Here is a 13,702-nt window from a genome sequence, read left to right on the forward strand (position 1 = left end):
TTTATGTATATCCTATTCTCTTAGTTCAAGTACGTATTATTCATGGAAGGAGTACATTATCTTCATTGTTTTTTTCTAGTTATGACACATTGATATTATGTAACGTGTAACATAATATGCCATAATCAGTGTTGTAAACAGTATAAAAGTGTTGGCCTATAATTAATGTATTGCGTGATTATAAATATAGCTGCTTATTGAGTATCTTATAAATATAAGGACGGATTCATTACCTAACTGTAGTAGGCAATATGTCAATGATTGTGGTATAAAATGAAAAACTCACTAAATTTATGAATCACAGATCATTATGATCATTTTGATCATTGATCATCAAGTGACAATCTAAATGTATGGAATGGTTGGTGTGTGCTATTTGATCAATCAGACCTAGTCCACTTGGATAAGAATGATATTGTAAAAAAAATCATACTGTAAACCAAAATGGAGAAGGCTCTGAGATCTGAAGCACTGTTACATGCATCGCTGGAGCAATAGCATTCTTCCCAATAAACACCATTGTAATCAACACCCCAATTACAAACACCGGTAACACCGGAATTTGATATAGATGCGCAGCGACGGGTCACCTGACGCCATCTTCCATCCCCTTTGCATAAATTCAAGGTTGGTGAATCGTTGCTTCGAACCTATTTTCTAGGAAACGGTAGATATACTTACAAACAAAGCCGATGGGTCCCTGTTTTGTTACCTTAACACAAAACGAGCCAGGCATGTGAGATTCTCCACTGCTACATTCTACTGGTGAGTTACGCTCAGTATCAAATGTTTCATATGCCCCACAGTTATCTTGTCCTTTTGGGTCCTGACTGGAACTGCACTGATAACAATGAATTGCTGTAGACACTGTAAGAGAACTTGAAATTAATCACACATAGATAGATCCTGGAGCGATGAACTGATGTTGAAATAAAGTCAAAATGACTGAGTAAACTGTAATGACTCTTACCTGTAACTGTTGCCATAAACACCACAAAAATAATAGTAGCGTTTGCCATGTCAAAGCAAAATTTCAAGCAAAAATTTATAGCTTTATAAAACAAAATGGTACGATGAGTGCGCGAAATGAAATGAAATAAGGTGCTTAGTGAGTAAGTCATTCAACCAAAGAATGTGTGAATCACCGGCACAGGACGACGGAACAGGTTAAGTGTGACGCTTATATTGAATAAGGCACGCTAATTAGTGTGTTACGATGATATTTAAGCGATAAATTTACGAAAGCTTGTCAAAGCTCGTTTGGTTTAGCTTACTAGAGATTGATTTCTGCCTTTCAAACGATCGTTCACCAGAATCATTACCAGCCACTTGGTACCATTCGACGATCCACCGAACACTGACGCCGAACCGAACAATTGATTCAAATTGGTCGGTTGATCGTTTGCCCGGATGTGCACTGTATAGCGACCGCAACAACCTGCTGCTGCAACCTGCTGCTGTAAGAATGCACTCCTTGGTTTGCCTATTACCAGGCGCATGATCGGTTGTTCGCGGTCGATGATGCAGTTTACTAATAGCATAGATATATTGACAAAGGTAAAGAGATTCTAATAATCATTATGGCAGTCGAATTGGGTGAATTTTTTTTTTTGTTAAACGAAATCGAAATAAGATTACACCCATAAGATACACCCATCTCTGCGATAATGCTGAAAAATATCACCGCGAGCAGTTGGCCCTCTTAATTTTCCTGATGTTACATCTACGTCAGCGAAATATTTGAAAAAAATTATATTATTTACGGAATCAGCTTCGACTTCGTGATGTTATTAGCAAGATAAAATCTATATTAAAAATACCCAAAGCTTATTATGCAAAACTTGCTAATAAAAAGAAAAAATCTCACATCGAATATTCTGGTGATTCCGGGAATATAAATTCTAAAAGACTGAATGTAATCAACCTGATTTCTTTCAGCGGAGTAAATTATTTTCGGATTTCTTCTCGACAGTAAAAACTGTCCGTATATATCAGCAAAGGAGGTGGAGTGGACTTTCGAGGGAAATCATGGGAAAAAAAAATCGATTCACTAGAGCTTCGTTGGCGGTCTTCCCTCTCCATGGCATTAGGAATAATCTCCATTAGCATGTGTAGTCATTATTCATATTGTAGCTGACTGAATGTTTTTTTTTGGAATACTGATTACTTCATGTCGCCTCATTACCAAAGAGATAAATTAACTGAGGTATCGTCTTACTGTGGGAGACATAAAAGACCAGAAAAAATTTCACTCGAGACACAAATTTTATCACGAATCGTATGATATAATCCAACGATCATATCTGAAATTGTATATGCAGTAAGGAGTGGAAGCCTTTTTTTTTTTAAATTACACAACAATTTCCTAGGTGACGTAATTGCGATTCCGTCACCAGACGGAAAGCTAACTATAGGTGTGGAAAATTACGTCTCAATACAAAAATTTAACTTACTGCACCTTGAGAATCAGCAAGCGTCGATGTAATAACAATTTTCGAAGGCTGATATGAAAAATCAATTTGCATCTTGCAAAAATGAGTTATTAAGTGCTGCGCCTCATTGACTATCATCGATAAATTTTAAGAGCTATACTCACCTATAAAACTCTGCAACAGTTCTCCTCAGTAGATCTGGAATCTGTTGAACAATAACAAATAGCAAGATTGAGATAAAGAATCCGACCACATGCAAGCTTTTTTTTCCCTATAGCAAATGCCGACGTCTAGTATACATATGTAGGCCATAATGGTATATGCAGATAATTATATTGTTACGCGATATATTTGTTGTAGGAAAATTTTTCATCGCAATGATTTAATGCGTACATACGGTGTGAAAAAAAAAAAAATTGACAACTACGCCGTAAATAAATTTATTCCCATTACGTGAATATTATGTGAGTCACCTGCATCATGGTAAGATACCGTGATACTTGTGGCAAGGTTATTATTTCATGCATTCGTATAGTCGAATGACGAAGATTACGATGTCATTAATTTGAAAATAAAAATATATGTTTATAGCGTGTGAAAGAATTTCGCATTGCAATATCCATCGAACGATTTTTACTGGCCAATCTTAGAGGGTGGATTCTTGGGGGTATCGTGATACAATAAATATATCCTTGCGCCAGGACTTCACGTTAAAATGAACATATGCACATAAGACTTGGCTGAATGTTTTAACGTTTTATCTCCATGGTCTAAAAAGGACTCCGGATGGAAAAACGCCAAACTTATTTGTTCGGAGCGAGGGTCAGGCACGTCGTTATATTTATTACGTTTGAAACAGCCAAGCCCAATTCTGAATCGTAACATTATTATTTTTATTATACCTATAAGATATAACACGATTTATTATTCGTAGTACATTTAATACAGAGTTACGATCGTTTAGCTCTTTCGAAAAAAAAGAAAAATAAATAGAAAAAAAAAAGAATTACAAAAAAATATACGCACAGGTCTATCTAACAATGGTGAAAAATTCTTTACAACCCAGTAGCGATCGCGTGCGGTTTGAATAAAATTCCCACAGGCGATTTAAAAAGTGGTTCAAATTTCCTGAAAATTAATCTTTCAATATCTACACACATTTGGACGGAGTCTGATAAGTTGATCAATTAAGTCAATTATTTATATAGGAGGAAAGAAAAAGAACAGGTGAAAGTAGGCGGAAGTTTAAGCATGTAGAGTATACGTATAATATGTCAGATGACGAGCTATTCACAATCAAGTATAATAGAGATGTATACAATAGTTTATCTACAATAACAAAATTATCTTGAAAAGATAAAAGTACACTGCGTGAAGAGAAAAAAAAAAACACATAATAATTAATAGAATGATTAACCCATGAAATGAAACATGGTAAAATGAAAGTATTACCTCGAATACTTTTAGGTATAAAGCGTTAATTAGTCTAGAATAAGTAATACTACATGTAAGGCATGTAAAGTTGTTTTGTACATTAGCCGCATCTAAGCGTCTTACATAATTATTACTAATTAGAAGATATTACCAACGTGCATCGCAGGCAACGTTTTCACGGAGAGAGTTATCGACGTTCTAATTTTATTCCTACGTATCCATCGGTGTGATAATTTCGATTCGTAATCCTAATAATAAATTTATGTTCTTAAAAATTAATCGTAATCGTACAGCTGTGCACAATAATCAATAGCGACGTTCCAAGCTATCGAACAAGTGTGAGCTAATAGCTCCAACGGTATGCGAAAAGCACGCTGGGTATACCAAAAAATAGCAATGATTTAATCGCCGTTACTTGTCCTAAGGCTGAATGGGCGCCGTTGCAGAGATCGGTGGTACAAACGTGACATGATTCGATTGTAATGTGACTTGCGGTTGGGACGGTCGAACAAACCCCATCGGTGATGTCACGCTCGTCCGGATAGGGGATGGCGCAGGCACGAATGACAACTTTCTTTCCGTTGCCTGCGTTTCAGAGAAATAGGAAAAAATAAGTAATTATCATTTTTATGAACTCGAAAAAAATCAACGAAAGTACGAGCGTCATCTATTCGTCAAAGTGTTCAAGAGTCGTTGACGATAACGCATCCATTACTATTTTCATTTTGCAAAATAAGTTAGCGGGTATTCAGAGAACATGAACAATAACGCGTTGAATATTATTTTGAGGTGTTGACCGAGGTCGTATTATTTCTAAAGGTAAATGCCTGCTACGTGCACCATAAAAATCGAACTGCAATTCGAAGTGTAAAAAGAGAGGAAATTTAGTTGCGTAATAAAATTGTACGTCGCAATGTCAAACGAACAAAGAAGCAACCGAGCGTGAAGGGTACCGCATGTAATTAGAGTATACGGTTTGTTCTTTTACTCTATAAGATCGACGTACGCGCGTAACACATTTTTTTTTTTTTCTTCAAATATTTCATGCCCGGTTGGGAAACTTTAATTGTACGGTATACGGAGATATCGATGCCAACTCCAATTTTCCACAATTTTACGATCTCGATGGTTGTTTTCTAAATTTTTTTACCACGCGGAAGAAAAACGATGGTGGAAAAGTTGAGTGCTGGAGTAGTCGGTTAAGCAAAGGCTCGGAATTTGAGAATGAAAATCCCTCCGCACACGACCATCTAATTCCCACGACACATGTTTAGAAAATGTGCTATCCAAAAGCCCGGAAACAATTAACCTCTGGGTCTAGCGTTCAATCAACGTATAGCGCGTGGGCTGATACATGCGTCTTCTACGTAATGTATGCGAATAAACACGTCTCCGTCTACCATCAAATCTAATTGCATCTGTTTCATTACGGTACACCAATCATTCTTGGAAGATCATTCGTCAACTAGGATGACAAAACCGCGCGGAAGTCGATGATGCTGAGGCCGGTCACGGTCACGTTGTTGAAAAGTGAAAATAGAAATAAATCCGACGACAATATGTTTGGGATACGCATCGCATCGAAGGGTGCACATAACGTCGAAGTTGTAATTTTATGATTCACCCATCAAAGAGTGAGCTCAATGCTGCCCAACGTGGGTGTGGCGTTACAGTCTCGATATGCTGAATCATTAACAAGCGACTCAGGAATCATCCTATACAGTCATGCCAATTATTATTCGAGCACGCGACCCCGTCGTTCCGTAAAATTGTTTATCGAATTTAGAAATAACGTAAGTCAACAACAGAAGTGTTTTGCACAAAGGAAATATACGACTGTGTACGTCAATTATTTCACCATTTGTTGCAGAGCTACCCGTAACGTAGGGAAACGACAGAGGGGGAACGAAAGCGCGTGCGAGGAACTATAAAAAATAATCGTACAACGCTGGAAAAAAAAAGAAAAAAAAATGACGCAAAAATTGATTATTTACTTCTCTGGACGGTTTTACGGCAAACCGACTTCTCGTAGGAATAGGGGTGCTGGGACAATGTGGCGTCGCAATCTTTGGTGTGGAATCGTTGATGATGTTCGCTGTCCGTGATCGGATCGCCACACTCGGGGCTGCTGTTCGAAGAACACTCCCAGCATCGCAAAGCACTCCCTACGATTAAAATTAAAAGAGTAAGGTACGAAACGAGCGTGGCGACTCTCGTAATTTTTAATTGCAACGATACCGCGATTGTAAAATTTAACGAACGTAATGGTACCTTGGTGAAGGACTGCGGCCAAAACCAATAACGTTACTTGAAGAACAGCGCTCATCCTGATAGCAGCCATTTGGTTTTATGCTTTTATATTCACTGGGGGTTTAAATGCGTGACAATTCAATCGATGATATCGAACGGTTACCGATCGCGAAACTGACGAGAAAAAAATCAAACTCCGTTGCTCGTGCTACGAATCGAATGTTTCGCCGTTCTGCTGCACCATGAACAATGATCTCGGAGAACGAAATGATGCAGGGGTCCGCATTATTGTACCGTATTATGCTCGGCTCCCCCACCGCCCAAGTCTTTTTCTGTGATGGGGAGACTAAAACATACCCGTTTCTCTGGTCAGTATTCTTATTATTCTAATTATAACAATTACGTTCGTTAACTTTCTTAGGGTCAGACTACGACGACGACGGAAGTGGTATTTCTCGGTATATGTTATATACCGAGCGATTGATCCACACGATGTACTTTGAAATAATTCAAAGGGTTTGTCAATAACGATACCGCGAAAGTTTCTCTTGCACCGATAAAGTTCCTGGCGTCACAGGACGAGCGTTGTGATCTATAATGAGCAAACTGTGCTCTTCGAGGAATTGAAATTACACAAATTCATTATCGTTTATAAATAACTCTTGGTGTGATTTATTAATTATCTTTACAAAGGAATCTCGAAGACTCACCCATCGAGCCTATGCGTGTATAATCGACAAATACGACATTGGCAATTTTTATATCCCACTAAACCAAATATATCCTAAGGAAGTAAAAAATAAGACTAAAGAAGAAAAAAAAAAAAACCGTACTCGCTACGAGACTCGGTGCGCGGTTTAACTTAACTGCAACTTAACTGGATATAATGAGGCACGTAACGTTAATTCACTTCACTTTAAACTGTCCAAAGTCTCAAGATAATATACTTCTGTGCAGTAGGTACTGCACACGTTTCACGCGGGTCTAATGAAAGCAGTTTTTAGGATTTGGGAAAACTGAATAATACCAAAGTGGATATAATGGATCGGGCGAAGCTTTCGCTGAAGCTTTCGGTCTCCCCTGTTCTTATTTCCGATTTTAATTAGAACACCCACGATTCTTGTTCCAGGGTGATCGCTCGAGGTGAAACTCATCGCCAAAGTTCTCGTAGTAAAGCTCGTAGTCACTGACCAGTTGGGGTCACGCGTTCACTTAACCCTGATGTCGGCGTTAGTAAATTAACAGAAGCACCTCGAAGGCCTCCTTACTTCCCTCGTACACGACTCGTAAAGTTGGCCATCATCGGGGCTGGCTGGTCAGCTCGTCCGAAGGAACTCGCAAGTACGGTCACCAACGTTGCTCAATCTTCTTGCCTCGAGTCAACCGTACCACTTCCTTTCGAGGGGAATATGTACGTATAAACTCTGCGCTGCTCCTTACCACCCGATCGTAATAACGAAACGAGAATTCGCTACGATAACACCGAGCAAAGCGAGCGTCAGGTCGCCGAAGGGTTTCAACCGAGGTGTCGAACGATTGCACGCGTCTTCATCGCAGTAGTAACAACTTATTTCAGCGCCGGGATGAGACGTCTCGAAATTATCGGACGAACAGTAAGAATTCAGAACTCGAGATGGTACGCAAGCTCTAACGGTAAGATCATGGTTGTTATCTGGAAATAAAAAGTTGGATCGATCTCGCGCCGTCGACAGAGATGAAGAGGAGAAGAAAATCGGGGTGAAAAAAAAAGACTTACAGAAAATCGTAGCTTTCAGACAATGCTGGGGTTCGTTTTCGGGACACGGACGCAAGTGGTCCAGCGGAGACGGAACGTAAGGATCGGTACAGTCGCTCGATAACTGGCTGATCGATGGATCGACGTTGCACTGATAGCATGAGATTTGTGCTCTGGTTGGTTCTGAGCGTGAAAAGGAATATGCAAAGTTTCAGTTTACAACGAACGGACGGGGGGGGGAACGAAATCGGATAAAATACTCACGTATTCGTAAAAGTTCGACAAAAGTTAACGAGAGCAGAAAAATTCTGCAGGGCATGATGCACACCGTGGTTGGGTCAACTGTTACGGTAATCGGTTAATCGGAACCGCGAGCAAAACTACCACTAAACTTACATTCGGCTCGGTATACCTCGAGCGAAAAGACAAACGCATCGTCTTTGCGGGAGAAGATAAGGTATCTGTTAATAATAAAAGTAACCACCCGAATACCGGTGTGCACGCAACTCGGGGATACAAGCGTACATTAGTTACTCATTTCGCGCGCTCACACGTGTGTACGTGATTGCGTATACGTACGCTGGTTTACATCGAACATACCTTTACACGTCGACTCGCACGTGACCTCGCTTGTTGACGTGATCTTACACCGTCTTCGTGTTTACCTTAGTCGGTTACGCAAACACATGTACATACGATGCCAAACTGCGCTCGGCATCTCGATCTTCCGATCAAAATTTGTCTTCCCATCGGACGTGTTAGAGTGTATCTCTGAACGATATAAGGTGAAATGGGTCCTGCGGACACTCGAGGTAAGTCAAGATGTTACGAGTTGCTAATTTTGGAAACTTGAACAGTTTTTTTGCCTTTTTCGAAGACGTTCTAAGCTCTGGACGCGGTGTATCGAGGAAAAGAAGTGCTGGCCGAGGACATTTTTGACGAAATTCGTCGCTTCTGTGAGTCGCTATTATCGTACATACGTAATTGAGTAAAATTTTATTTACTACCTACGAACTTTGACCCGGCCAGTTTGTTTGGGTGAATTTTTTAAACGTGTCACGAGCTTAATATCATAGCTTTCTATCTAATCAACGCATGATCTTATTACGGTCGCACGTTAACCGTGAGAGGAAGAAAAAAAGTTAAACGCGTTTGCTCGTGCTATCTTGGTAAAGTAAACGGCGGAAAGAAAAGCCGAAAAAGTAGACAATAGGTCCTAAATTAGTTCGATCGTGTACATAGGTCCGAAAAACTTGTCATTATTACCACCGAATGTTTGATAAAATTCAACATATTTCATTGCATGTGGTCTACGTACACGCACGCATACCGCTAGTTCAGGGTCAGTTGCGATCACCCACGTTCCTCTAACAATGCGATCACGTATCCCTGTTTCGGAACGTATTTCGTACAAGGTTATGAAAAACTACAAGGTGAACGTAATTATTTTTTTCCTTTATATTGTTTAATTTAGTCACAACAGAAATAATATCGCAACCGATAATCACGTATCGTTGCCGCTGTACAGTTCGCGTTCGAGAAAAAAATTTTCACTACGGTACGCACGCCGTAGTTGTTACTGTAAACTTAGAGGGAGATGTAATTAGAGACGCTCTTATCAGTTAAAGTGTACCGTCTGATGCTACTTATTGTTATCTTCGAATCAAGAAAATTCCAACCATCGCAATCATCCAAGAAGATTTGACCCCGGATGCGGAATTTCTGCTTTCAGTTTTCACTTCCCTACTGACAACGAATTCGTCGGGATCCTTGTCAAAGTCCGCGGATTTCTCGGTTCCCGCTTTTTCGACGAACTCTAAAATTGCCGGCGGAAAATTGGATTCCGAATTTGTCACTCGACTACTCGACGTACCCTCGTTATCGCTCGGAGGAGTCGTCGCCAAAGAACCAGATCCCAAAGTTGTTGGTAAACTTCTCTGGTTTTTGGAAGCGACTGTCGAACCAGCTGGCGGTCCGCCAGACTCTGAAACTATCGCTAAAGTAACAGGTTTTCCGGAAATGGGTAAAAAAATTATCGCCGAGGTATCGGTAATTCCAACGGAAATCGGCAGCGATCCAATCGAGACGCTCGTGTCGTTCGAATCTTTCCCCTTAGTTTTTGACCGTTCCGTAGAGGTTGATTCCGAAACTTCCATCGTCGGAGAATCCGAGTCGGGATTATCTTCCATGTGATCGGGTTTCTCGAAACCACGTTGCGTGATGGTCAGTGAATCGATGGGTTTCTTGGAACGGCTGACCGCGGTTACGTCGCCGACCTTCTCGTACGGAGGTCCGTCATCGGTGACACCTGTTGTCCCGCCGGAAACGAAAGAGATCTCAGGTTTCCGAAATTTCGTCTCGTTGTCCGACTGATTGGGAAAGTTGGGAGCTGGTTCTTCGAGGATCCCGATCGGTTGAGCGAACACCGATTCTGATGAAGAAAATTAAAGCAACGGGCTGAATGGATTTTTCCCCGGGGGATGAAAAATCGTAACTACAGACTCACCGGCAATTAACAGTAGACCAAGCAAAGGCAGCGCGATCGTTGAGCCCTTCGTTATTATCGAAAGCATTTTCCACTTTTCTTATAGTTTGTTTTTTTCAAGAAAATAACGAGTCTCGCTAAGAAAGTTGAAAGATTTCTGAAAGCAGACCTCTGAAGTTGCATCGAAGGCAATTTCAAGCTGAATACCGTAACCGGTAACGAAGCTTATATGTATTTTTAGAGATCGATAAGTTGCGACTCTGATTGCGGTCGAGGAACACTCCGAGTCAAAGATAAGCCAATCGTCTATGTAAAAAGTGATAACTGGTAGCAAAATCTGGTTTCAATAAATCCGCAAATATGCATTCTCGACGACCTGAAAAAACCGCGACAAATAGCTATGTATATCTGTAACATTGATAATTGATACAGACCGCGGATTTCGATCCTGCGGTTCGTCGGGGACGTTGATGCCGCTGCGGTGGTTCGCGTTTGTATCGGTGGACTTTTATAAACGTATTGGCTCCCTTCCAAAAACGTCTCTCGACACTTTCCGTTCGAGATTTTATCAAACGTTATTACACGTGTACGAGTTGTTTTTTTTTTTTTTCATTCGTTTATTACTATCCTTAGAGTATACATGAATAAATGTATATGTATCATAATAATTACAACAATACATATATCGTGTGTATACAAGAGAGGTACGCGTACAAACATTTTGTATATCAATAATTGTTAACATCTTATTAAATAAATTCTTATCCATTTGTAAGTTATATAATATATAATATATAGTATATATCTTGAAGATTGAAGCCAACAGTATGCAATACGCTCGGGCGAACAGATTTATTGATGCGTTTTTAGCCGTTGTAAGGCGCTTTTGGGACTCGGACCTGATAGTCGGGCATAATTCTTTGTTTTTTCTTTCTCTCAATTTTTATCGGGCTGAATTTGAACGATGAGAGGCTACCTTAGGACGAAACGAGCCATCATATAATTCGTCGACGAGGATCACGCGCCTGCTCGTGCTGCTGCAGTCTACGAAATCAAGATAAATAGATTTTTAAGCAATTACGCGAAGCAAAGGCGATAGGCTTGGAAAAACAACACTGAAATCGATCCGATCAAAAGCTGAAGGACGTTCGGTGGCGCGAGACCGAAAGCTCCGTTGCAAGCGTCGTTGTCGCAGAGTCCGCAATAATCCATCGACACGGCGGCGTTTCTCGCCGAATCGGTGTCCAATTTGTTTTTGAACGCGCGACAAGGATCGACCGTGTCGGTTTTGGCCGTCTGACAGCTTCGCAGGGTCACCTTTTCGGAACCGACTGAAATATTGAAAAATCGGTATCAGAAAAAATCATTAGAAATTTGAAATAAAAATTTTACTTTGTTTCAGAGACGATTAGAGCGCCTCGGTTACCTTTGAGGTTCATCTTCGCGCAGGCTACGTTGGGGAGATGGGTGAAGTGCTGCGGTTGATCGACCTCGAAAAGATGAGCGATGTTTTGAAGAGCGACGTTCCTCTGCATCTCTGTGTGCCACGAGGTCATCGCCCTTGGTTCGCATTCGACCGGTTGCAGATTTCCGTCCTTGCTGGGGTCCTCGCAGGCGGCGTTCGATTGTGAATTGCACATGTAGCATCGCAGCGTTCCATCTGGAAACACGGGAGTATGCAAATTTACGTATACCGTCTCATGAAAAGAGAAAAACTGTCTTATCGGGTGCGCGCGAAAGTCGTTAAAGTATAATCACATATGTATACATACAGTATAGGGTAAGAAATCGAATTCTAATGATTTTTTGCAGGGTATTAAAAATCGCTGTGTACGAATGCCGTTCGTGGCCAAATGCATTATCGTATATCAACCCTAAGCAGGAAATGATATCAGCGTCGACTTCGTGCGGCCAATATATTGCCGGAATGTGGTTCCTTTTTTCCCTGCTACTCGCGAAATGAGTGAATTTTTGCGGAAATTTTGCGATTAGGTCTCGGGTTTCCGTGCGTTGAAATTGCGGTGGAAGCGATTTGAAAAAAATCGGTGAAACGAAGGCGGCGGATTCCATGTGAAGTGGATTAGTTGATTGGATGAGTTTTGACGCGGACCACCAGGGTACAATTACCGATTGCGAGATACGAATAACCATTGATTATTTCGCGTCTATAAATCCGCGAGAACCCCGAGCCGTTGACACACCTATTAATTAACGGATGCATTCGTGTACAGTAAATTGTAGAGGTCGTAGCCACCGGAGATAAGCCAGCGAACCTTCAATCTTGGTAATTGCGTTTTCTAATTTTCCCCCCCATTTAAGAACCTTATCTATGATGAAGCTAATGCGCGTACAGTTGTTGATTAAATTAGGCGCTTACGATGAACAGTGATTAGATATATTGCCGGTTAAAATTACCCGCCATCAATGAGCCTCATTTACTTTGCAACTATAGCTAAAAATGAACCGATCAGAAACATTGCCTGCAGTCGACCCAAAAAGAAGTGGGGATTGAATTTTTTGGATTCCAGTTCAAATTCTACGTTGGTCACGATTCGCACTCGATGAATCCAAAAAAGGACGAGGGTAATTAATTTTGAACCGATTTTTCTACCCTCAACGAATCGGTAACCGGGTGCGTGGAACAAAAAGCACGCGAATCAGAAGCGCGAAAGTTTGAAAGCAGTGGACCGAATCAGGGGCGAATTCGAACGTCACTTCGATACGGAAAAAATGAGCACTTTGGTTCAATTAAATTTTTTTACTCGGCGACGAATTAGGAACAGCTGCGAGTATCGCTGGGCGTTTCGCATAGGACGGTACTCATTAACGCGTCGATGTCACCCGCTTATCTTATAACGGTATAAACCTATTATATCTGGCACATTATCAATTTACAAGTTAACGATGCAAAAATAATACATAAGTGGCACGAAGAAGCACGGTCTTAAAATAACCAAGCCCGTCCAGAATCTTGTGTAAATTCCGAGCTATGACTTGAAAAAAATTCTACACGTTCAAAACTTTCGTCCAGTTTAATATTCGTAAAAAATGGATAGAATCGTTTTTTTTTTGCGTTTTTTTTTGTTTCTTTCTTCGAAATTTAATTCGACAACACGTGGGTAGAAATTGAGATTCACCTGATCGTGCTGCGAATGCGAACACAGCTAGGAATACCAACAATACACGATTCATGTTGAATTCAATTATTATTCGTCACTCGAAGGGTTGATTCTTTTTTGGGGGTAAGTCGAATATTAAGTCACGGTGGGACGCAGTTCAGTTCTGGTCGGGACTTCTATTGACACTGCGAACTTTTGAAACTGGTGCTACTCCTCGAAGCCAGCGATGGTGCGACGCCGGGCGTCG

General features: G+C 40.8%; 5 protein-coding genes across 6 annotated transcripts; all 5 read right to left on the reverse strand.

Moving 5' to 3' along the window:
• Positions 1 to 24: 24 nt before the first annotated feature.
• On the reverse strand, positions 25 to 2,086 carry LOC125500761. 2 transcript variants are annotated; one of them, XM_048654752.1, is made up of 3 exons: positions 1,275 to 2,086; positions 682 to 867; positions 25 to 610 (listed from the first exon to the last, which is right to left on the reverse strand). In XM_048654752.1, coding segments are annotated over exons 1-3 (417 nt in total). In that variant the 5' UTR covers positions 1,276 to 2,086; the 3' UTR covers positions 25 to 380. The 2 variants fall into 2 exon arrangements, with proteins under 2 accessions (XP_048510709.1, XP_048510708.1); XM_048654751.1 differs by lacking the exon at positions 1,275 to 2,086 and adding an exon at positions 971 to 1,264.
• Positions 2,087 to 3,676: 1,590 nt separating this feature from the next.
• LOC105692736 lies at positions 3,677 to 6,361 on the reverse strand. The gene is made up of 3 exons (XM_012412146.4): positions 6,138 to 6,361; positions 5,861 to 6,031; positions 3,677 to 4,451 (listed from the first exon to the last, which is right to left on the reverse strand). The coding sequence occupies exons 1-3, from the start codon at positions 6,205 to 6,207 to the stop codon at positions 4,210 to 4,212; spliced, it is 483 nt and encodes a 160-aa protein (XP_012267569.1). The 5' UTR covers positions 6,208 to 6,361; the 3' UTR covers positions 3,677 to 4,209.
• On the reverse strand, positions 6,220 to 8,633 carry LOC105692660. Its single transcript, XM_012411988.3, has 3 exons — positions 8,116 to 8,633; positions 7,873 to 8,034; positions 6,220 to 7,788 (listed from the first exon to the last, which is right to left on the reverse strand). Exons 1-3 carry the CDS (start codon positions 8,168 to 8,170, stop codon positions 7,553 to 7,555), a joined length of 453 nt encoding a protein of 150 aa, XP_012267411.2. The 5' UTR covers positions 8,171 to 8,633; the 3' UTR covers positions 6,220 to 7,552.
• An 870-nt stretch (positions 8,634 to 9,503) lies between these two features.
• LOC125500584 lies at positions 9,504 to 10,619 on the reverse strand. Its single transcript, XM_048653754.1, has 2 exons — positions 10,358 to 10,619; positions 9,504 to 10,282 (listed from the first exon to the last, which is right to left on the reverse strand). The coding sequence occupies exons 1-2, from the start codon at positions 10,422 to 10,424 to the stop codon at positions 9,504 to 9,506; spliced, it is 846 nt and encodes a 281-aa protein (XP_048509711.1). The 5' UTR covers positions 10,425 to 10,619.
• A 313-nt stretch (positions 10,620 to 10,932) lies between these two features.
• Positions 10,933 to 13,670, reverse strand: LOC105692657. The gene is made up of 3 exons (XM_012411985.4): positions 13,474 to 13,670; positions 11,763 to 11,996; positions 10,933 to 11,667 (listed from the first exon to the last, which is right to left on the reverse strand). Exons 1-3 carry the CDS (start codon positions 13,526 to 13,528, stop codon positions 11,414 to 11,416), a joined length of 543 nt encoding a protein of 180 aa, XP_012267408.1. The 5' UTR covers positions 13,529 to 13,670; the 3' UTR covers positions 10,933 to 11,413.
• Positions 13,671 to 13,702: the final 32 nt, after the last annotated feature.

This window comes from Athalia rosae, chromosome 4 (genome assembly GCF_917208135.1).
Source record: "Athalia rosae chromosome 4, iyAthRosa1.1, whole genome shotgun sequence".
NCBI classification, from domain to species: Eukaryota; Metazoa; Arthropoda; class Insecta; order Hymenoptera; family Athaliidae; genus Athalia; species Athalia rosae.